The sequence below is a fragment of the Leptonychotes weddellii genome, chromosome 11 (assembly GCF_054177405.1).
Source record: "Leptonychotes weddellii isolate Sample4059 chromosome 11, ASM5417740v2, whole genome shotgun sequence".
NCBI lineage: Eukaryota > Metazoa > Chordata > Mammalia > Carnivora > Phocidae > Leptonychotes > Leptonychotes weddellii.
Window position 1 is genome coordinate 72,717,071 of NC_138379.1, and position 22,890 is coordinate 72,739,960.

At 37.5% G+C, this 22,890-nt stretch overlaps 1 protein-coding gene across 5 annotated transcripts in view; it reads left to right on the plus strand.

The window, feature by feature from the left end:
• ZBTB44 (zinc finger and BTB domain containing 44) overlaps positions 1 to 22,890 on the plus strand; it is a 67,084-nt gene that overhangs the window by 34,550 nt on the left and 9,644 nt on the right. For 2 of the 5 annotated variants that reach the window (XM_031025767.2, XM_006731167.3), the window contains exons 2-4: positions 1,749 to 2,822; positions 19,595 to 19,679; positions 20,813 to 20,976. In XM_031025767.2, coding sequence (XP_030881627.1) covers positions 1,805 to 2,822; positions 19,595 to 19,679; positions 20,813 to 20,976 — 1,267 coding nt within the window. In that variant the 5' untranslated portion in view covers positions 1,749 to 1,804. Of the gene's footprint in view, positions 1 to 1,748; positions 2,823 to 16,501; positions 16,989 to 19,594; positions 19,680 to 20,812; positions 20,977 to 22,890 lie in introns of those variants that run through there. The other 3 variants (XM_031025768.2, XM_081799090.1, XM_081799089.1) reach the window with 3 other exon arrangements.

Genomic DNA, 22,890 nt, shown 5'->3' on the forward strand with positions numbered 1-22,890 from the left:
TAGCCTGGTGATGGGTATTAAAGAGGGCACATTCTGCATGGAGCACTGGGTGTTATGCACAAACAGTCATGGAACACTACATCTAAAACTAATGATGTAATGTATGGTGATTAACATAACAATAAAAATTTTTTTAAAAAGACCTCGTGTTCTCTTGCTCTGTGTCTGTGATGTGGATACAAATACTCTTTCATCATATTTTTCACCAAATATATAGTAATATGTACTACTGAGTGTCCACTATATATCAGTAATTGTGCATTCATTTTAATACTCAGAACCAAACATTTTTCCAGGTCCATTAAAGATTCATCATCTTTAGCATCTTTTAAAATTGATGGCTGTATTTTTGAAGTATTTGAAATCTTTTTTATCTAGAGATAATTTCCAAAGTGGCTTTGTTTTACACTTATTTCAGTACTAACAATAAAAAAGTTATTTATAACAGATAAAATAATTTACATAGTTGTATTTTTTTTTACACTGGAAAAGTACTGTGATCTAGAGTCAAAAGACCCAGTCTGTAGCTTTGTTTGTCATTTGTTAGTCACGTAACTTTTCTGAGCATTAGCTTTCTTGTCTTTATCAAGAGGCCTCCCTGACTTCACATAGAGGGTGTAAAAAAGAGGTTAGGGGAAAAGTATTATAAAAACTGAAGCATTATTAGATGTGCTAAATTAAAACTATTTGAGAATGTCAGTTTTTTGTATTTTTAGTAAATGTGAAATCTGATAAAGGCAAACTAACTTCTTTTTTAAGGGAAAATCCAATCAGTTAATTGATTACTAGCCATTTTTTTATAAATTTATTTCCAGAAAGTTTGTTTCATTGTATGAGGAACATAAACAATAAAAATAACTGCTTTCATTTGTTGAGCATTCACAGAGAGCCAAGTACTGTGCTAAGCATTACTATATATATTGTTTCATTTACAGGTAACAGGTTGTTACAGGTAACAACCATGGAGGAATTGTTGAGGAAGGAATCCAGGCTTATCACATTCTAAAACTTAAAGTCTTAACCCCCTATATTTAATCACTTTATATCCTAAAAGAGGCAGTATATAGCGTTAAGGTTAAGAGGGAAGCTGTAGAGCCAGCCTGTCTGGATATGAACCTTTGGTCTGCCACTTAAGAACTTTCTGATTTGGGCGCCTGGGTGGCTCAGTTGGTTAAGCGACTGCCTTCGGCTCAGGTCATGATCCCAGGGTCCTGGGATCGAGTCCCTCATTGGGCTCCCTGCTCTGCGGGGAGCCTGCTTCTCCCTCTCCCACTCCCCCTGCTTGTGTTCCCTCTCTCACTGTGTCTCTCTCTGTCAAATAAATAAATAAAATCTTTAAAAAAAAAGAACTTTCTGATTTAGCAAAATAGCCCTTTTCTGTTAAACAGGAGTAATAATGTCCTTATTGATAGGACAGTCAACTAAAATATCAATTGTGAAGCATTTAGAACAGTGTTTGGCACATAGAGAGCACTCTATAATTGTAAATCTATATAATTGTCTTATATACAAACTTATTATTTAAAACTATCCAGCTCATTAAAACGTTAGCTTACAGACTCCACTGATTGGAGAGTTTGGGGGGATGGTAAGGAGAATGTATTTTAATATATTCCCTACCTTGAACTTTCTCTCTACCATCCTTCAGCTTTTTTTATTTAGCACAGTGGCCACATGAAAATAATGTAAATCACCTTCTATTTCAACCACTACACCGTCAATTAATGCTTATTTTATGTGTTTTTTAGGACATTTCTGATTCATTTGCATCCTTGAAGAGCATCTGTAGAAGAGGAAGGAAAAGATGGGTGTGAAAACATTTACTCATAGCTCCTCTTCCCACAGCCAGGAAATGCTTGGAAAGCTTAATATGCTGCGGAATGATGGACATTTTTGTGATATCACAATTCGTGTCCAGGACAAAATCTTCCGGGCACATAAGGTGGTACTAGCAGCTTGCAGTGATTTCTTTCGCACCAAACTTGTAGGCCAAGCAGAGGATGAGAACAAGAATGTGTTGGATTTGCATCATGTTACAGTGACTGGCTTTATACCCCTTTTAGAATATGCTTACACAGCCACTCTGTCAATTAACACAGAAAATATCATTGATGTTCTAGCTGCAGCCAGCTATATGCAAATGTTTAGTGTTGCTAGCACCTGCTCAGAGTTCATGAAATCAAGCATTTTATGGAATACACCCAACAGCCAACCAGAAAAGGGTCTAGATGCTGGACAAGAAAATAACTCTAACTGCAATTTTACTTCTCGAGATGGAAGTATTTCGCCTGTGTCTTCAGAGTGCAGTGTGGTAGAAAGAACCATTCCTGTCTGCCGAGAGTCCCGGAGAAAGCGCAAAAGCTACATTGTTATGTCTCCTGAAAGTCCTGTAAAGTGTAGCACGCAAACAAGTTCTCCCCAAGTATTGAATTCTTCAGCTTCCTACTCAGAAAATAGAAATCAACCAGTTGACTCTTCTTTAGCTTTTCCGTGGACTTTTCCTTTTGGAATTGATCGAAGGATTCAGCCTGATAAGGTTAAGCAGGCAGAAAATAACCGGACTTTAGAATTACCTGGCCCATCTGAGACAGGGAGAAGAATGACTGATTATGTGACTTGTGAGAGCACAAAAACTACCTTGCCTCTGGGTACTGAAGAAGATGTCCGGGTCAAAGTAGAAAGGTTGAGTGATGAGGAGGTCCATGAGGAAGTGTCTCAGCCTGTCAGTGCATCTCAGAGTTCACTGAGTGATCAGCAGACAGTGCCAGGAAGTGAACAAGTCCAAGAAGACCTTCTGATTAGTCCACAGTCTTCCTCCATAGGTATAATGTCTTCTGTGTTTTTCATGATATTGTAAAGTCAACTTGAGCATTTTTTTTTTCAATTTGAGCATTTTTAAGTACCTTTTAGATAAAAGTTGTGTGCTGGATCCTATAGGAATCATGAAAAAGAATAAAACACAGTAACTGGATTTTTTTTAGATACTATTAGTACTTTTTTTTTTTTTTTTTTACAAGTTATGCATTGAGAAAGAAAATAGCTAAACAATTTCTGATGGGTCAGAGACAGATTATGTTATATATGAATTGTGAATTATTTTCAATGCAGAATATACCAGTTTTTAAAAATCCGGTTAGTGTTTTATTCTTTGTCAAAATATTTACTGAAAACTTACGCTGTGCCAAACATTGGGGATATATGATGAAAAAGACATAGTCCCTGCATCTGAGGGTTTAATAGTCTAATTGAGGAAGCAGAGTTGTAAATCAGTGATTAGTACTAGGCTAGAGATATGAACCAAGTGTTAAGGGTGGTCACAAAGGAAAGAGCAAGTTAGCACTATATATTTGAACTGGATTTTAGTAAGTATGAGTTTGCCCAGGAGAGGGAATGACTTTTCTTTGAAAATGAATAAAAGCCCAGAGAAGTGGAAAACCATTGCATGTTTGGGAAGCGGCAAATTCAGTTTAAAATGATGTGAATAAACCATGGAAGCCTGCAAGTATTGGAAATAATGAGAGAGAAGACAAAATGAGCAGTTGAGAGCATATCATGAAGAATCTTAAACACTAGTTTCACTTAGGATTGCATTTAACTACATATAACAGATCCCATCAAAGTGGCTTAGACCAAACAGGGTTTTATTTTTATCACATAAAATGTTCAGAAGTATGAAGTCCAAGACTGGTATGGTGGCTTTAGTGTAATCAGTCTGGCCTATGTCCCTTGTATATTTATAATCCACCATCCTTAGTTTGTCAGTTTCATTGATATGCTTCTTAGTTACAAGATGCTTGCTTCACCTTTAGCCTCATATTCTAGCAAGGGGCAGTGCTTATATCAAGAAAGCACAAATGTTCCCAGAAATCCTTAAAAAAGCTGCCAGATTATGTCATGTAGTCTTTCCTAGCTGTAAGGGAATCTGAGAAGATATGTATATTAGTTGGATATATAGCTGCCTCAAACAGAATTGGAGGAGCATGGATACTATGTGCAACTAGCAGTGTCTGCCACAGCTAGGCCACATAAGCTCGAATGTTATCCTCGTGGTAATAAGGAGTCTACCTTAAAGGGAATAAAAATAAGACACTTATAGATACTTAGGAAAATTAATTTGGTATTAGTATTCAGGGGAGTTTGGCTGGGCAGAGACACAGAAACTAGTTACAGGAGAGTTGTTTTTGTGTGAATGAAGATGCTTAGAGTAAAACTATAAAGAAATATAAAAGACTTCATAAAGGAAGAATCATTACTACCTAATGATATTGAATATGTGAATGGAGGGAATGGGAGGGGTTAGAGAACTTTAGATGACTAGAAAAATAGTGATAACATCTTATTCACTGATTCTAAGTCATAATTTTTCATATTATCTAAATAGAGATAGTCTTACAATTAACCTTTTACAGTTACTTTTTCATAATGGTAATTATATAACGGATAGGAGTCTGTTAAATTCAGTTACTATAAATATGAAAATCAATGGAAGAAGATGGGAACCTAGTTTTAAGAGTAAATCAATAAGGTCAAGTCTGTGTGAATTATGCTTGGGTGATGACCAAGTAATGTCATGCTACAAAGTAGTTGAAAAAGCAAGATTGGTGAAATCAAGACTAAAGATTACCGGTTTAGGGCTTTTCTTTTAGCAGTGACAGATTGAATCTCAACAGGAAAATATATAAGCTAAAACCAAAGGACTGATCCTTGAGAAATATCTATATTCAGGGAGAGAAGAAATGCCAATAAAGAATACTAAGGAGGAGTTCTCCAAAAGATTGGAGAACCAGGAATGCCATATTAACTTTTAACTTTGTTGATTTCTTGAATTTTGACCCACTGTATGAGTTTCTCAGTGTTGTCACTACAAAGTGTACTGCGAACTGGATGATACAAAACAATAGTTTATTCTCTCATCTTTCAGAAGGTTAGAAGTCTGAAATCAAGGTGTTGGCAGGGCCATGCTCCCTTAGAAGGTTGTAGAAAAGGGTTCTTTCTTGCCTCTTCCTGGCTTCTGGCAGTTACTAGTACTCCTTGCTGTTCCTCAACTTGTAGTTGCATCCCTCTGGTTTCTACCTCCATCTTCATGTGGCTGTCCTGTGTTTCTGGCTCCAAATCTCCCTTATCTTATAAGAACACTAGTCCTTGGATCAGGGCCCGCCCTACTCAGGATGACCTCATCTAACTTGATTACATCTGCAAAGACAGTATTTCCAAATAGAGTCACATTTCTACGTATCAGGGGTTAGGACTTGAATATAGCTTTTTGGGAGACACAGTTCTACCCACAGCACCAACTAAAGATCATATTTAAGTCTTTGGGTCAAGATTTTTTTTTCTTTTTTTTTTTTGGTTTAAATTTTAATTCCAGTATAATTAACATACAGTGTTATATTAGTTACAGGTGTACAATATAATGATGCAACAATTCTGTACATTACTCAGTGCTCATCATGATAAGTGTGCTCTTAATCCCCCTCACCTATTTCAGTCACCTCCTCTGTGTAACCATCAGTTCTCTATATTTGAGTCTGTTTTTTGATTTTTGTCTTTTTTCTTTATTTGTTTCTTAAATTCCACATATGAGTGAAATCATATGGTATTTGTCTTTCTCTGACTGACTTATTTCACATAGCATTATACCTTCTAGATCCATCCATGTTATTGCAGATGGCAGGATTTCATTCTTTTTTATGGCTGAGCAGTATTCCTCTGTGTGTGTGTGTGTGTGTGTACATACCACATCTTTAACAACATTCATCTATCGATGGACATGGGTCAGGATACTTTTGAAGAATTCCAGTGACCACACATTCAATAATATATTTAATGTTAGCTATTTGTTCATATGACCAAGTTTTTGTAAAATTACTAATCTTTAATCCTCAAAACACCTTCTGAATAATGAACTCTTTAATGAATATTGCTATTTTAATCATTTTATCTGAGAACTTAGAAACCAAATATTAATCTAACTCATTATCTTGCTAACTAGGCATGTGAAATAGTCTGATTTTACCACTCTCAGGTATATCTAATCAGTTGAGATTTTGCCTTTCTATCTTACTAACATGATTAAATAGAGAAGTTAGGAACTTAAATAGAATAAACCTATCAGTTATATAAGTATGATTTATTTCCAATATATACCATCAAATATGTAGATTCTATTATAAAGCTGACCTGTGAATAACTATGATCTGGATATCATATAATCAAATAATCCAAAGAAGTTGTTTTCCTTGCCTTCATAGTAAATATACTAATCACTGTCAATTAACCTATCTTAGCTCCAAATCTATACAATAAAACAAAGCTTTACAATAAAGTTCAATTCCTGGAGTATAGTAAGCAGTCAAAAAATGTGGGCAGGAGAAAGGAAAAATATGTATGGTACCTTTTTTCTGTATTCTATAAGAATACTTCAGAAGAGTACTTAATTTTACTACTAATTTATTAAAGAAGATCTCTAAAAGGTAGTTCGTCTTTCCTAGGGACTGAGAATATAATATTTAACACATTCATTATTACAAAAAAAAATTTTTTTTTAATTTTATTTATTTGAGTGAGAGAGAGAGAAAGCACGACTGGGGAGGAGAGGGAGAGGCAGACTCCCCACTGAGCAGGGAGCCCAAAGTGGGGCTCCATCCCAGGACTCTGAGATCGTGACCTGAGCTGAAGGCAGACGCTTACCAACTGAGCTACCCAGGCGCCCATTATTACAAAATTCTAAAATAATAATTTGATTATCCATGAAGTTAATTCAGATAGGAGTTTACCTGTTCTTTTAAGTTCCTTTTGTTGCCAGTTGGCCCAGCAGGGGGTTGTAAAATCTGACATCCCCAGTTTAGGGCAAATAGAAGCAATAAATACAGCAAATTTAAAAGAGAAGATCTGCTAAGTTTCGGTTGGGTCTTGGTACTCAAAAAGATGGTCATCAATATCTGGTATAGTTTTAAGAAAAAATACTGTAAGTGAGAAAGACTTCATGATATGGCTTTATTATTTGTCTTGAAGTATTCAATTATCTTTAGGCACTAAAGACAAAATAAAAAGTTCTAGATAATCCACAGTTTACTATGTTAAAGGAATTCAGTTTTTTCTAAACTTTAAAATCTGCCATCAAAAGTAAAGCAATTGTTACAGGGGTCAGTTATATTAAGAGATAATTTGACAGTTTTCTCAGTAACAGTAGTGAATAGATAATTTGTTGAGGTGGGCAGCTAGAATAATGGTGGAATTACAACATTGATCATATGGAGAAGGTATAACTAATGATTAAAAGTTCAGGGGTTGGAGTCAGATCTAGAATCTGCTACCGGTTTCTGCCACGTAATAGATGTGAGACTTTGAGAAAGTCATTTAACCTCAATGAGTTCCCATAACTATAAAGTAAGGATAGTAATACCTATCCATTAAGTATGTCAGTGCCCTCCAGCAAAAGACCACCAGGAACATAGTAGTTGTACAACTTGGGGTAGTAGTTTTAATGTCTGAAAATCCCTGACAGTTACCACAAATACACAGGGTAAATTAGTGTGCAGCAGGCACCTGTAAACTCTGTGATCACAAGAAGCAGTATCCTAGTGGTGGGGTTTGGGGAATATAAGTATTATTCATTACGACAGGAGTGAGTCGGTTTTATGTCCCTTAAAATGGACAGATTCCTTGAGGAAACCGTTAATCAGTTAAAACAGGTTCTGCAAACCAGACTGAAGTGTCTCTGAAGAGAACAAGCTCTGGGACTGTCATAATCAGGATAGCCCCAGTATTAATGTCTTTCTGATTGAATAGGCCTTGATGATAGGGTTATAATGACTTCAGCAGAAGCATTTCCATGATGTCAGATCAAGGAACATTTTTTCTCAAGGCTCAGAGCTGAAATATAATATGATACAAGGGGCCATTAAAAGGGAAGCTACCTTCTGATATGTTTAAAGGAATAGTTATTAAATTTTTGTCAGCTAGATCAGATAGAGGATAATAGATTCAGTGATCTGTTAAATTCAAAGTAGTCGTTATGGTCTGGAGAAAACCTACAAGAGTTTTGTTTTTCCTTAAGTGACAAAAGGAGATCTTAGGGAGTTGAAAACAATGGGATGTAGATGAGAGATCACATTAGTTGTATTAGACAAGATTAGTAGTGATAGTAGATTTAGTAGTAAAGGGATAGAAAAGACTACTGAAGAATCAGAAAACTAATATGATTTTGTCATCTTGGGAAGGAGCTGTCTACTTTTAAAGTCAGTATCTTCTGAAGGATCCCTCAAAAAGTATGTTGTTATGTCCTCTAAGTTGGGAAACATGAATCTAGTGAACAGGACCTTGAAATTTTACTGCTAAATCAGTTGTTAGTACCTGATCAATTCCCTTCTAAGTGATAGTCAATGACAAGTTTTCTCTGGTGACATCTTTTCCAGAGGACCAAAACTCGAGATTTTAAATCATTCAGAAGCTTCTTTGGTGAATGTTTTCAAAATGCAGCTCATACCTGTTTGTGATAAAGCTGCAACTCTCTTGTATTCAGTCATATCAGCTGGTAAAAAGTTAGAACCTAAGATTTAAACTAAAATTCCCACTTGTAAAAGGCAGCCTATTATTAACTCATAAGGAGTTAACTTGTGAGTCCTAAAGAGCATTTATCTTATTCCCATCAAGGCTCTTGGCAGTACTTGGGGCTGTGGAAGTTTGAGGGTTTTTAAGTGCTTTGATGACTATAGTTTTAGAATTCCATTTGTTGGGGTGCCTGGGTAGCTCAGTTAAGTTTCTGCCTTCCACTAGAGTCATTATCCCAGGGTCCTGGGATTGAGCCCCTCATTGGGCTCCTTGCTTAGCGGGGAGCCTGCTTCTCCCTCTCCGTCTGCCTGCTGCTCCCCCTGCTTGTGCTCTCTCTCTCTAACAAATAAACAAAATCTTTAAAAAAAAAGGAATTCCATTAGTTATCCTGTTTTGTTTTTTTGAATATAAAAAATCATAATGTGGTATTCTATTTTCTATTTTTTTAACATTCCATTTGTAGTCTTTTGTCCCCTTTTTTTGGTCTCTTAGGTCTCTCTTAATTTAAACCAGTGATGTTTTATTATTATTATTATCATCATTATTATTCAGGTGTAATTAATGTACATTATATAATGATTCGATATTTGCATGTATTACAAAGTGATGACAGCAGTAAGTTTAGTTAACATATGCTACCACACATAATTACAAGAAATTTTTTCTTGTGATGAGAACTTTTAAGATATGATATACTCGTTTAGCAACATTCAGATATGCAGCACGATACTAACTATAGTCACCATACTGTATATTACGTCCCCATGATTTAATTATTTTATACTGGAAGTTTGTACCTTTTGACCACCTTTACCTGTTTCTCCCATCCTCCCAACCCCCTGCCTCTGGCAGCCACCCCTCTGTTCTCTTTTCTCTGTTATCTTTGAGCTTGATTTGTTGGGATTCCAGCTATAAGTGAGATCATACAGTATTTGTCTTTCTCTGATATCACATAGCATAATGCCCTTAAAGTCCATCCATGTTGCTGCAAATGGCAAGATGTCTTTTTTCTTTTTTTTATGGCTACATAATATTTGTTCTCTTTATTTTTCTTGAAGTTTGTGGATGATAAGGACAGTGGAAAGTCTCAGTAAAATAGAACGTTTATGGAGTTCTTAACAATAATATCAGTGAATGTGTGGTCCTGTTACTGGAGAAATAAGTTGGGATTTCCCTAGTCAGGAATAACAAAATCTAGTAATTTTTTCCCCACCATTATAGCATAGCTCTTTAGCATGAGAAAGCCTCAAGCCACCCTAAAAATAAACAATAACCAGAACAAACTGATTGCTCATTTGGAGGTATTTAAGTGCACTTCAGTGTTTGGTCCATACCCATGTCTTACCAGGGTTGTGTGGGAGACAGCAAGGCCACACATTGGAAATATCCACAGCAGTGCCTCTTAAAATCCCCACTCTAGTGTGGCACAGTGTTGATGCATCTCAAGTGAACAGTCTTGTTTATGTCAGAAGCTCTCCCCAAAATGGCCACTTGCAGTTCCAAATTGTCATTGGTGAAATCAGGTTAGAGGTAAGTATAGTAGTTAGTGTTACAGAGAGGAAACATGAAGGAAGCAGATGTTTGGCCTGGAAGAGGCGGCAGTTTTAGATTGAGACAACTCATGAGAACTGCAGTGGTCCAAAAGAATAATGCTTGTGTAACTTTTTATTTCAGGGCTCGGCTAAAGGCCAGTTGTCACTGATCAGGGACCAGACAATACCTGATTCTGAGCATATGAAAGTAAGCAAAGCAGTTCTTGGGGACACAGACAAAATTGAAAAAGTCCTTATAAAGTTTTTCTTTTTTTAAATATCTCCATTGAAAAAAAAAAAATCTTCATTGAAATACAACTTACATATAAAATTCACCCATTTAAAGTATATACTTTAGTGGTTGTTAGTATATTCACAAAGTTGTGCAGCCATCCCCACAGTCTAAGTTTATAACATTTTCTTCACCCTAAAGAGACCCTGTACCTTTAGCAGTGAATCCCTCCTAGTCCCACCCAAGCCCTAGGCAAACACAAATATGCTCTCTATAGATTTGCCTGTTCTAAATATTTCATATAAGTAGGATCATGCAATATGTGGTCTTTTCTGACTGGCTTCTGTCACTTTCTGTAAATCTTCAAGCTTCATCTGTCATACCTCGTAGAGTTTTGAAGTTTTTGCTGGGCGCCTGGGTGGCTCAGTTGGTTAAGCGACTGCCTTCGGCTCAGGTCATGATCCTGGAGTCCCGGGATCGAGTCCCGCATCGGGCTCCCTGCTCAGCAGGGAGTCTGCTTCTCCCTCTGACCCTCCTCCCTCTGCTGCTCTCTGTCTCTCATTCTCTCTCTCAAATAAATAAATAAAATCTTTAAAAAAAAAAAAAAAAGTTTTTGCCAATCAGAGATCTTCTGAACTCAGCCTCCAGGCCCAGTTCAGTGGACTAATTGGTCCTGTCTCCATCCTCATTATAATCTATTCCTCTTACAGACAGGGGTCAACACACTAGACATTCCTATTATAGGAGCAGGTGTAGTTCTAGACTAGAAAACAGTCCCACCAAGAAACAGTGACAAATCTGAGTAGATAACCAAAATATTCCCAAAAGATTTTCTAGGAAAACAAGATAAACCCACCACTGAAGGACTTTAATGTGAAATATTTGAGCTCAATTCATAATGAACTTACCTCCCATCCAAGGACAGATTGTACCTCAAAAGGGATTTTAGATGTGCACTCTGTTAACAGGGTGCCTAGTGCAAGAGAACAAGAATTTCAATTGAATCTCGATGGGTCTTCCATTCCTGCCAGTGCCTGGTTGCCAGAGACTACCAGGAGCACAACTATAATTGAGCAAGTTGATTTTATTGCTCATTTGCAGTGTAGGAGATCACACACCCTGGGGTCTTTAGGGTTTCTCAGTAAGAGGGTGTTAGAAAGAACTTAGAGAATTTGGTTTGTGTTAGGTGATTTTAGGGAGGATTCATGGAAGTGGTGGGGTCTGCTCAGGACTGGTGATATCAGTTAGCAGGAAAAACTATGATTGTGTATCTTTTTTTTTTTTTTAAGTAATATTTACACCCAATGTGGGGCTCAAACTCATGACCCCCAAGATCAAGGGTCACATGCTCTTCCACCTGAGCCAACCAGGCACCCCTTTGATTGTGTATCTTAACAAATATCTAGTATTGCAGACTAATGTGAACCTATAGCAGAAATAACTTTTATTAGCTAGAGAGGGGGACGTTTGGTATTTTTGTAATTGCACAATGACCTTGTTTTTGGCTGTGCTTAAACAAAATTATGTGTTTTGTCTCAGACCATTGTGACCTGGTCTCATGTTGTTGTTCTGTGAGATTGTTTGTGTCCAACATAAAGCACCAGGGTCTAGCTGTGAACACCAGGCCCACTCCTGAGTGTCAGTGTTAAGCCAGTTCCTGGATGTTAGAGGCTGCTTTTCTCTTTCTCAAGTATGAAATGAGATAATGTTTAAAAAACATGTAGAAAAGTGGCTGGCACGTGGTAAATGTTCAGTAGTGGATGGCCACTGGAGTTGTTTTTCACCACCCAGAAGAGTTTTTGTGTCTTGGGTACTTAAACAATGGTTAGCAGCAGAAAACAGCAATCAGTTTGATGCTACAGAAGCCATCATATAGTACTAATTGGTTCAAGAGTAGAATCTCTCTTAATAAGAGAGAGACCTCTTAATAAGAAGAGAACAGGAGGGCGCCTGGGTGGCTCAGTTGGTTAAGCAACTGCCTTCGGCTCCTGGGATCAAGTCCCGCATCGGGCTCCCTGCTCGGCGGGGAATCTGCTTCTCCCTCTGACCCTCCTCCCTCTCATGCTCTCTGTCTCTCATTCTCTCTGTCTCAAATAAATAAATAAAATCTTTAAAAAAAAAAAAAAAGAAGAAGAAGAGAACAGGGTTCTGTTCAGAATTCTTAGCTTTCATTACCGCTGCAAAGCAGAATCCCTATAGTGTAGAAAGGAAACTCCATTTTCATAATTTAAGAAGCATCACTATACCTCAAGAAAAGTAATACTGTTTGTGTATCCTGCTATTAAATTGGTTTAAATTCCAATTCATATTATTACTTGTGTTATTGGCAAAAACCATCACCTTGGTAAAAAATTTACAAGATTTTTATCAATAGTTGCATAAGTGATGTAACACTATTTATGTGTTATAATGTCCACAGTACAGAGAGAATTTTTTTTTTTTTTTTGAAGATCTTATTCATTTGAGACAGAGAGATAGAGAGAGACCATGAGCAGGGGAGAGGCAGGCAGAGGGCGAAGGAGAAGCAGGCTCCCCGCCGAGCCAGGAGCCAGGAGCCAGATGTGGGGCTCGATCCCAGGACCCCTGGGATCATGACCTGAGCCGAAGGCAGATGCTTAACAATCTGAGCCACCCAGGCGCCCCCAGAGAGAATTCTTAAAGTGTGCTTTTTTAACTCTTAATTTAACTTGGAGTAGTTTTTATTTTTAGCTTTTGGTGCATTAATAACCATGGGCAAGAGGAGAATGTTTTAAGAGGGACAATCTGCTAGATGTATCTTATACTCCATTTTAGTTATTTTTTGACCAGTTTTTTAAGCAAACTCTTGACAGTGCTAGGATCAGTCCAAAGCAGAGTGGTTTTTATTTCCACCTCACCAAGACTGCACCCCGCCCCCGCTAGAAGTAGTGTGGTCTGATTGTGAGGAGCAAATGTCAGTTAGATCAGTCTTCCTGACTTGCTCTAGTCAGACCTCCAGTCCTTTTTTTGCAAGTCTTTGCCTATAAGCTTTAATATTGCCTGCACTCTGAATAGCTGCAGAATACTGCTATAAAGTAGATTTTTGTGTGTGTCCATGGTGACCAGGTCCAAATACTGGGATTTTTCCAGTTTTTATCCTAGGACAGATTGAAATGTTAATGTTTAATTCCCTTCTCTTTAAGGAAAAAAATGAGAATGGGGAAGGAAATGTTGACAAGTGAACAATTCTTTCTTAAACAAAATCAGCAGTATCTGGCCCCCCAATCTGTATTAAAAACAAATCAGAAGGATTGGAAAAAAGTTGGATAAGTAGGTATGAGGGAAAGCATAAATGTCTTTTGACAGTAAGGGAAAGAGAAAATGAAAGGTACACACAAAGATGCTAAACACACACCAGTAAGAGTGAGGTTGGGGGGTGTGAGGTATGCAGGAAGAATACAAATGCAATTGGGGATGAATGTAAATGCACATAGTCCTGTGTCCTTTCAAAAGTCTCTGTCACTGTATTAGAACATAGTATAATAATCGGTATCCTTGATGATTACCATGAGTCATCAAGAAACAAAATTATATTTAGTATTCTTTATTTAAGAAGTCAAGGCAAAATGTCACAAAGTTTCTAGCACAAATGACTTAATAAAGTAAGTCTGGATGCCTTAAAAAGGATTAGGTGGGTTTTTTGGGGGTTTTTTTGTTTTGTTTTTTTTGGAAAATTTTACTTAAGTGGAAAATGTATTCATTTCTTAATAATGTCAGCTAATTCAAGTGTTCCAAAGGGGAAAACTGAAGTACTGGATTCTAAGTTTTCATCAGAAGGAAATTTCATTCTACAGGTCCAATAACAGATGATATTTATTAAATATCCACATGTATATGGTATTTTGCAAACTGTTACAATTAGTTTATTTTAGCTTTCGTTAAAATATTGCAACCAAAAGCATGCTTGCTGTTAAAGTGGACTAACACAGCTTCAATTCAGATATGTTCATTTGGTAAAGCACAGCTTATTTGCATACGATAAGTACATTGGCAGAGTTCAGTCTCTGGTGAGAACGGGCTAGGTTGTTCGGATCTCCCTCCGACTAAAAACAACAATGTGGGGTTTTTTTAAGTTACCTTTAAAGTATTTGAAAGATAGTCGGGGAGGGACACCTGGGTGGCTCAGTCGGTTAAGCATCTGCCTTCAGCTCAGGTCATGATCCCAGAGTCCTGGGATCGAGCCCCGCATCAGGCTTCCTGCTCAGCGGAGAACCTGCTTCTCCCTCTCTCTCTCGGCTGCTCCCCCTGCTTTTGTGTTTTCTCTCTCTCTCTCTGTCAAATAAATAAATAAAATCTTTAAAAAAAAAAAAAAAGAAAGATAGTCGGGGAACTGCCATGTTAAACTTGAGGTAAGGGGAGCCTGTATATGGATATCCGAGCACTAAAACCAGTTGTTTCCTAAGACATTTGCCAGAACACAAATGGGCTTTGGTTCATCAACTCAAAGAACAGGGCAAACAAGAAGTTAAGGCCCAGAGTATGTGAAAGTTGTGAAGTCTTAGAGACATTGCTCTACACTAAGTAAGGACCCCCAAAGGACTTCCCCACTACAACTAAATCAGCTCCCCTTCCTCCAGACTCCAGAGAACTGTAGAAATAGCTGCCTTGGCAGTGGGCAGAGTAGAAGATGGAAAGGAAAAGAGGTAAAAAAACAAATCTCTGAGAAGTTGTGGCCACTGACCAGCCCTCTTGCAGATTTGGATCCTGATTATTCCTTGCACAAGTAGGCCAGGGAATTTCAGTGAATTTGGTTTAGGTCGTGCCCTCCAGGAACCTAGCAGAAGCAAACATAAAGCTTCTCTGAAAGATGGCATATCCATCCTAAGCAAATCATTCTCTCTACAAATCGTTTTCAAGGGCAATAACTACTGTGAAAAACAACCGGGGCACACAAGAAAACACAGCAGAGAGAGAACCAACAGGAAAACAAAAACAGCCACAGAAATAAATTGGCATAGTTTTCACACACAGATATAAAATAAATATGCTTACCAAGCTTAATGAAATAAACAAGCTTGAACAATAATTACAGACAACAGTATACTGTAAAACGTTGTAGCAGATTTGAGGGGGGAAAAAATAGGACTTCTAGAAAAGAAAAAACCAAAATAAAGAACTTTGTCAACATTTTAGCAGCAGATTGGATTTTGCAGGAAAGAGAATTGGTGAATCAGAAGATAAAAGAAATCGCCTGTGGGACACCTGGGTGGCTCAGTGGGTTAAGCGTCTGCCTTCAGCTCAGGTCATGATCCCAGGGTCCTGGGATCAAGTCCCACGTCAGGCTCCTTGCTCAGCAGGGAGCCTGCTTCTCCGTCTGCCTGCCGGCTCCCCCTGCTTGTGCATGCTCCCGTTCTCGCTCGCTCTCTGACAAATAAAATCTTTAAAAGAAAGAAACACCTGAATGCTGCCCAGAGAAAGACTGTATTGTATTAGGGTTCTCCAGAGAAACAGAACCAATGGGATATATATAGGTATATAGAAGGAGATTTCTTAGGATGGATTCACTCATGTAATTATGGAGGAGATGTCCCACAGTATCTACCAGCTGGAGGCCCTGGAAAGCCAGTGGCGTCATCCCATACAAATCCGAAGGTCTGAAAACTGGAGGGCTGATGGTATAAGTCTTAAGTCCAAAGGCTCAAGAACTGGAAGTGCTGGTGTCCAAGAACCGAAGATGGATATCCCAGCTCAAGCAGAAAGAAAGCAAATTTGCCCTTCTACCTTTTTGTTCTATTCTGGCTTGCCTCAACAGATTGGATGAAACATCCCCCCCATCCCCCGCCCGCATTGGTGAGGACAATCTTCTTTACTCAGTCTACCGATTCAAATGCTAATATTTTCCAGAAATGTTCTTACGGACACACCCAGCAATAATGTTTTACCAGGTATCTTGGCATCCTTAGCCCAGTCAAGTTGATACACAAAATTAACCATCACAGGAACAATGGTAGAAACTACTGTGAAGGGCGCCTGGGTGGCTCAGTTGGTTAAGCGACTGCCTTCGGCTCAGGTCATGATCCTGGAGTCCCGGGATCGAGTCCCACGTCGGGCTCCCTGCTCAGCAGGGAGTCTGCTTCTCTCTCTGACCCTCCCCCCTCTCATGCTCTCTATCTCATTCTCTCTCTCAAATAAATAAATAAAATCTTTAAAAAAAAAAAAAAGAAACTACTGTGAAGAAGGGGATAAGGATTATGGACAATACAAACATAGGTTTGATGAAGCCCTAAGAATAGAAGAGAATGAGAACTTTCTAGAATTGATGAAAAACACCAATCCATAGGTTAGAGGCCAGCAAATCCCAAATAGGAATAATAAAAATGCAAACCTAGACACATTATAGAGAAAATTCAGAAAATAATAAGACAAAACATTACCTTCAGAAGAATGACTTCTGAAACCAGTGGAATAATATCCTCAGTTGCTAAAAGAAAATAACTGCTGATCTAGGTGTCTACACACAGTGAAAATATCTCTCCAAGAATGAAGGTGAAATAAAGATATTATCAAAGAAACAAAAATAAGTTTATCATCACCAAATCCTCACTAAAGAAAATTCTTAAGGATGGGCTTCAGGCAGAAGCAAAGTGAGCACAGATGGAAAGCCTAATATACAAGAAGGAGTGAAGAGCAAAGGACAAAATATATGGACAAATGTAGGTAAACATTGCGTGAAAGAGTAATGATGTTTTGTGGGACTTTATCAAAACAAAGAAGTACAATATCACAATAATTCATAAGTTGCAAAATAAGAATGTGTGGAAAATGGAGTTAAACCGTTCTAAGATCCTTAATGTTCAAAGGTTTTGTTTAACTTCAGACTTTGGTAGTTATGTGTTTAATTTCCAAAGTAACCAGTAAAAAATAGAGAAAGATTATATAATTTCCAAACTAAAAGAAGAGGGGAAATAGAATGATTATTATCGTTTATGTTTAACAAGCTCATTTTAAAATATATAAAGAAATGCAAAGGGCCAAGAATAGCCAAGGAGTTCAGGAAGCAAGTGAACAAGGTGAGACGACTTACTGCTCTATCTGATCATAAAGCTCTGGTAACTGAAGATTGGCATTAATATAAGTTCAGACAAGCAGATGGGACTGATAGAGAACCTGGAAACAGACCCATACACTTAGAGGCCTGCAGAGAAAGAAGAAAAGACAGACTTTTCAGTAAAAGTGTTTAATTATGAAATCAGCTCCAGGTGGATTAAAGAAAAGACCTAAATGTCAAGGGCAAAACAAAAATCTCATAAGATTACTTGAGGTAGGGAAGGATTTTTTTTTTTTTTTTAAGATTTTATTTATTTATTTATTTATTTACTTATTTATTTATTTATTTATTTGACAGGGAGAGACACAGTGAGAGAGGGAACACAAGCAGGGGGAGTGGGAGAGGGAGAAGCAGGCTTCCCCCGGAGCAGGGAGCCCAATGTGGGGCTCAATCCCAGGACCCTGGGATCATGACCTGAGCCAAAGGCAGACACTTAACGACTCAGCCACCCAGGCACCCCTATTTTTATTTTTTTAAGATTTTATTTTTAAGTAATCTCTACACTGAACACGGGGCTTGAACTCACAACCCTGAGATCAAGAATCATACCTCTACTGACTGAGCCAGCCAGGCACCCCAGGATTTTTAAAAACAAGACCAAAAAGACACAGCCATGAAGGAAAATACTTATAAATTCAGTTAAATTAAAATTTAAATTTTTGGTTATCTAAAGAGTAAAAAGACAAGCCATGGAAGAGAGAAAAATATTTGTAACATATATCACTGAAATATGAAAAAACTCAAAAAGCAGACAATAACAACATTTCACAAAACAAGTGGTTTGATAAATATATGAAAAGGTGCTCAACCTCTTTGGTAATAAGGGAAATAAACTAAAACCACAATGAAATATTGCTACACACCCACCAGATGGGCAAAATTTTAAAAATTCGACAATACCAAGTGTTACTAAGGAGGTAGAATGACAGAACTCTCATACATTGCAAGTAGTGATGTAAATTTAGTACCATCACTTTGAAAAAGAGTTTAGCATTTTCTAATAAAGATATACATATCCTGTGATCCAGCAATTTCTTTTTTTAAGATCATTTATTTATTTATTTATTTGAGAGTGACAGAGATAGCACAAGCAGGAGGCGAGGGAGAAGCAGGCTCCCCTCTGAGCAGGGAGCCCAACATGGGGCTTGATCCCAGGAACCGGAGATCATGACCTGAGCTGAAGGCAGATGCTTAACCAACTGAGCCACCCAGGCGCCCCAACCCAACAATTTCATTCCGAAGTATAGATACCCTAAAAAAAAATGCATATGTGCATTAAGTTACGTGTACAAGAATATTCACAGCAGCATTGTTCATAATAGCCTGAAACTGTACATTAAGAGCGAAATGCATAGATTATGAATATTACAAACATGTAAACTTTCACCTGTAATAGCATGGATCAGTCCACAATATGGAAGGAAAGAAGACATAGAATATATACAGTGTAATTCAATTTATATAAAGTTTGCAAGCAGTAATACTAAACTGTACTGTTGATGGTGAGGGTGGCCGATTTCCCTTAAAGGGCATGATAGTAAGTATTTTAGACTTAGCTGTCATGTGGTCTCTGTCGCAACCACAATGGCTCTGCTCTGCCACTGGTGTAAAAGCAGCCCTAGATGGTTCATGGCTGTGTTCCAGCAAGAACCAACCAGTAGTTTATAGGTACATGTGTTAGGAATAAAATTATTTTTAAAAGGAAGAGGGACAAGAAAAGGAAGGAAATGACCATAAAAGATAGAAAAGTTTACCTCTTGGAAGGAGGAATTTGTGATCAAGGTAGGGTAAACGGGGACTTACAGGATGCTGGCAGTATTTTAGTGGGACTCATGGAGGTTGCACAGATACGTATTCACTTTATAGCTGTCTCTTGAATTCTACGTAAAAGTTGTGTGTACTGTCATTTGTCACAATAAAGTTTTCGAAAGTAAAAATAGTGCTTCCTTAAATTATTGTTATAATTTGATGCGGATTTTTGTTTAGTTTACATTTGAATTTGTCTGTTTGTTTCTGAAATTTATATCAAAGAAATACTCCTAAAAGAATTTAAGTAGTAATATAAGGCTGTTGTTTTACATATGATTTCTCTTTAAAGATTTCTTTATGTTCTGTGTTTTGGGGGCTTGGAGATACAGATTGCAATTAATATCTTGGCTTATTTATACCACAGTATTGACAGCTGTCCTCTTTTTGTCCTTCTGTTCACAGGCTCAGTAGATGAAGGCGTCACTGAAGGGTTACCTACACTTCAAAGCACTTCTAGCACTAATGCTCATGCAGATGATGATGATCGGTTAGTACTGACGTAGTATGTCATGTTCTTATAAAGGGGTGTGTTTGCAACTGTAAATCCAAACATTTTAACTGGGAATTATGTAAGAAGTTTATTCGTACCTCATTTTATTTTTCAGAGTAAAGAGGTCATTACATCATGAATGAGACCACCTATACAGGGTTTTTTGGCATTTTAAAACTGCCCAGGCCCATTACTTTTAAAATCGACATGAGGGATTGGTGCATTGTGAACCACAGGCCAATTCCAGTTCACTACCTTTATTTGTAAATCAGGTGTTCCAATAAAGCCATGCTCATTTGTTTATGTATTGTCTGTGAATGGCCAAGTTGAGTGGTTGAAACAGAGATCATGTGATGTGCAAAGCCAAAAATATTTACTGTTTGACTTACTACAGAGAACGATTGCCGAATCGTCATCTATGTACCCATAATTCCCAAGTCATTATCTTCAGACTGGCCTTCCTTGCTTCATATTTCCACATAGTTGTATAAGGGGCATTTCAGACTTAACATGGCCAAGACTTCTAACTCCCCACCTAAATCCCACTCATCTAGTCTTACCCATCTCTAAACAGCATCATCATCAGTTAAATGTACAAAATCACAGCATTGAGAGAAATATTAGGAACTGTTTGGTATTTGGTATGTTTGGGGAATATGAGAAGAAATGAGGCTGGAAAAATACACAGAACCCAGATCATAAGGAGTCTCCTATGCCTTGCAAAGGGGTTTAGACTTTGAAGGTAACAACGAGCCATTACAGGATTTTAAAGAGGGAGCTGATTTAATCAGATCACTGTGAAACAGAGGATGGGTTTGGAGGGATGGGGGGCTAAAGAGAGGGAGTTATTCAACTTGTATTGATGAAGACCTAAATTAAAGCAGTATTAGGAAGGAAAGGATTAGAGAGATTAAGGATGCCTGAGGTAAAATCATTTATGATATGTTACTTAAGATGCTGGACATTCTGGACAATAACATTGTTTTTCTTATTGCCATAAACGAAACTTTTAATATAACAGTTAAACTCTCAAAAAGTCTTTTTTTCTTTTGTTCACTTAAAGTTGTGCAGAAATGTTTATTCAACTTAAAAATCAGAATCTGGTTGCCTTCTTTGGTCTGTTTTTTTAGATTGGAAAATGTTCAGTATCCCTACCAACTCTACATTGCTCCTTCTACCAGCAGTACAGAACGACCAAGTCCAAATGGTCCAGATAGACCTTTTCAGTGTCCAACTTGTGGGGTACGATTCACCCGTATTCAGAACCTAAAACAGCACATGCTCATCCACTCAGGTAATGTCACCTTCCCTATTGTTGTATAAATGAGTACTTGAAACATTATATTTAGAAATCCCAGTTAAGGGGCGCCTGGGTGGCTCAGTCAGTTAAATGTCTGCCTTTGGCTCAGGTCATGATCCCAGGGTGCTGGGATCGAGCCCCACATCAGGCTCTCTGCTCAGAGGGAAGCCTGCTCCTCCTTCTGCCTGCCATTCCCCCTGCTTGTGCGCTCTCTCTCTCGCTCGCTCTCTCTCTCTGTGTCAAATAAATAAATAAATAAATATCTTAAAAAAAAAAAATCCCAGTTAAAAATATAAAACAGGTGTTTTTGAGTTTAAAAAATAGGTTTCGAGAAATCAGATAAGCCTTTGTTGCTTAAATGGTACAGTGTCAGAAAGCTGTTTGGTTAGCACATTTGCCACAAGCATAAGTATTCAGATTAAAATTTGAAGGGGTGGGGCGCCTGGGTGGCTCAGTTGGTTAAGCGACTGCCTTCGGCTCAGGTCATGATCCTGGAGTCCCTGGATCGAGTCCCGCATCGGGCTCCCTGCTCGGCAGGGAGTCTGCTTCTCCCTCTCCCACTCCCCGTTTGTGTTCCCTCTCTCGCTGTGTCTTTCTCTGTCAAATAAATAAAATCTTTAAAAAAAAAAAAAGAAAAGAAATAAAATCAGGAGGTATGTAACCTTTAAAAAAAAAAAAAATTTGAAGGGGTATGTGTGTATGATACATACATAAAAAGTATTTGATATATTTGGTTTGTGTGTATATGTGCAGTAGAGAAGCACAAATACAGATGGAGGAGCAAATGACATTAAAAGGGTATTTATTAGTGTTCTTTGTACTATTCTTGTAACTTCTCTTTACGGTTGGAATTATTTCCAAATAAGTGTTTTTTAAAATTTAATAACAATAATTTAATTTCAATTCTGCAATCCTAAATTTCTCAGTGCCCTGATTAGTCAACTTTGTAGTATTTTTTAGTATAAAAGAGATTTTTAATAAATGACGCATAAAACAGATTTGAAATTTAAGTTCAGTGATCATATAAAGGTAACAGAATTCTTGTGGGTAAAACACTGACCTCTGATAGAGTAAGAAATCTTTGCTACTGTTTTCAGCTGAGTTATTATCTTACTTTGCTGTGCCGTAGATAAGTCTAATAGTCCTTGAGCTAACATCAATTCCCTATGACTTTATTAAATCAACAGATTGTTATTTTGAAGGTTTTTAAAATTTTTTTTGCCAAATCTGTGATAATTGGAAGAGACAATTAATATACTTTAAAATTCACATATTAGTTTCTACATATTTTTTCTATCACTTTACATTAAATGCCCAAAAACCCAATTCACCAAATAATAGTTCTACCATGATTATTATGTTCAGAGATGTTAGAATTTTCCTTTTTTCTTCTCATTTCTCAGGGAATGAAGAGTAGGTCCTTTTTCCATCTTTTCAGTATAAACTGTACTACTTTAATGAAATTGAAATAATAATGTTCTATGGAGATTTCAATTCCGTTTAAATACTGTGATTAAATTGTTTTGAAGTCTGGAGGCACCTGGGTGGCTCAGTCGTTAAGCATTTATCTGCCTTTGGCTCAGGTCATGATCCCAGGGTCCTGGGATTGAGCGCCATGTTGGGCTCCCTGCTCTGCGGGGAGCCTGCTTCTCCCTCTCCCACTCCCCCACCTGTGTTCCCTCTCTCTATGTGTCTCTCTCTGTCAAATAAATAAATAAAATCTTTAAAAAAAAAATTGTTTTGAAGTGTAGAAAATAGATGATTTAGAAGAATATTCAAAAATCAACTTCAGTATATATTAACAAGTTTACCTCTCCCTCTAATGCCTTTCTTTCTTTATTTTTTTTTTTTAAGCACTAGTGACTTTTCAAATGTTCTGTACCTTTTCTGAGATGTTGAATTGGAATC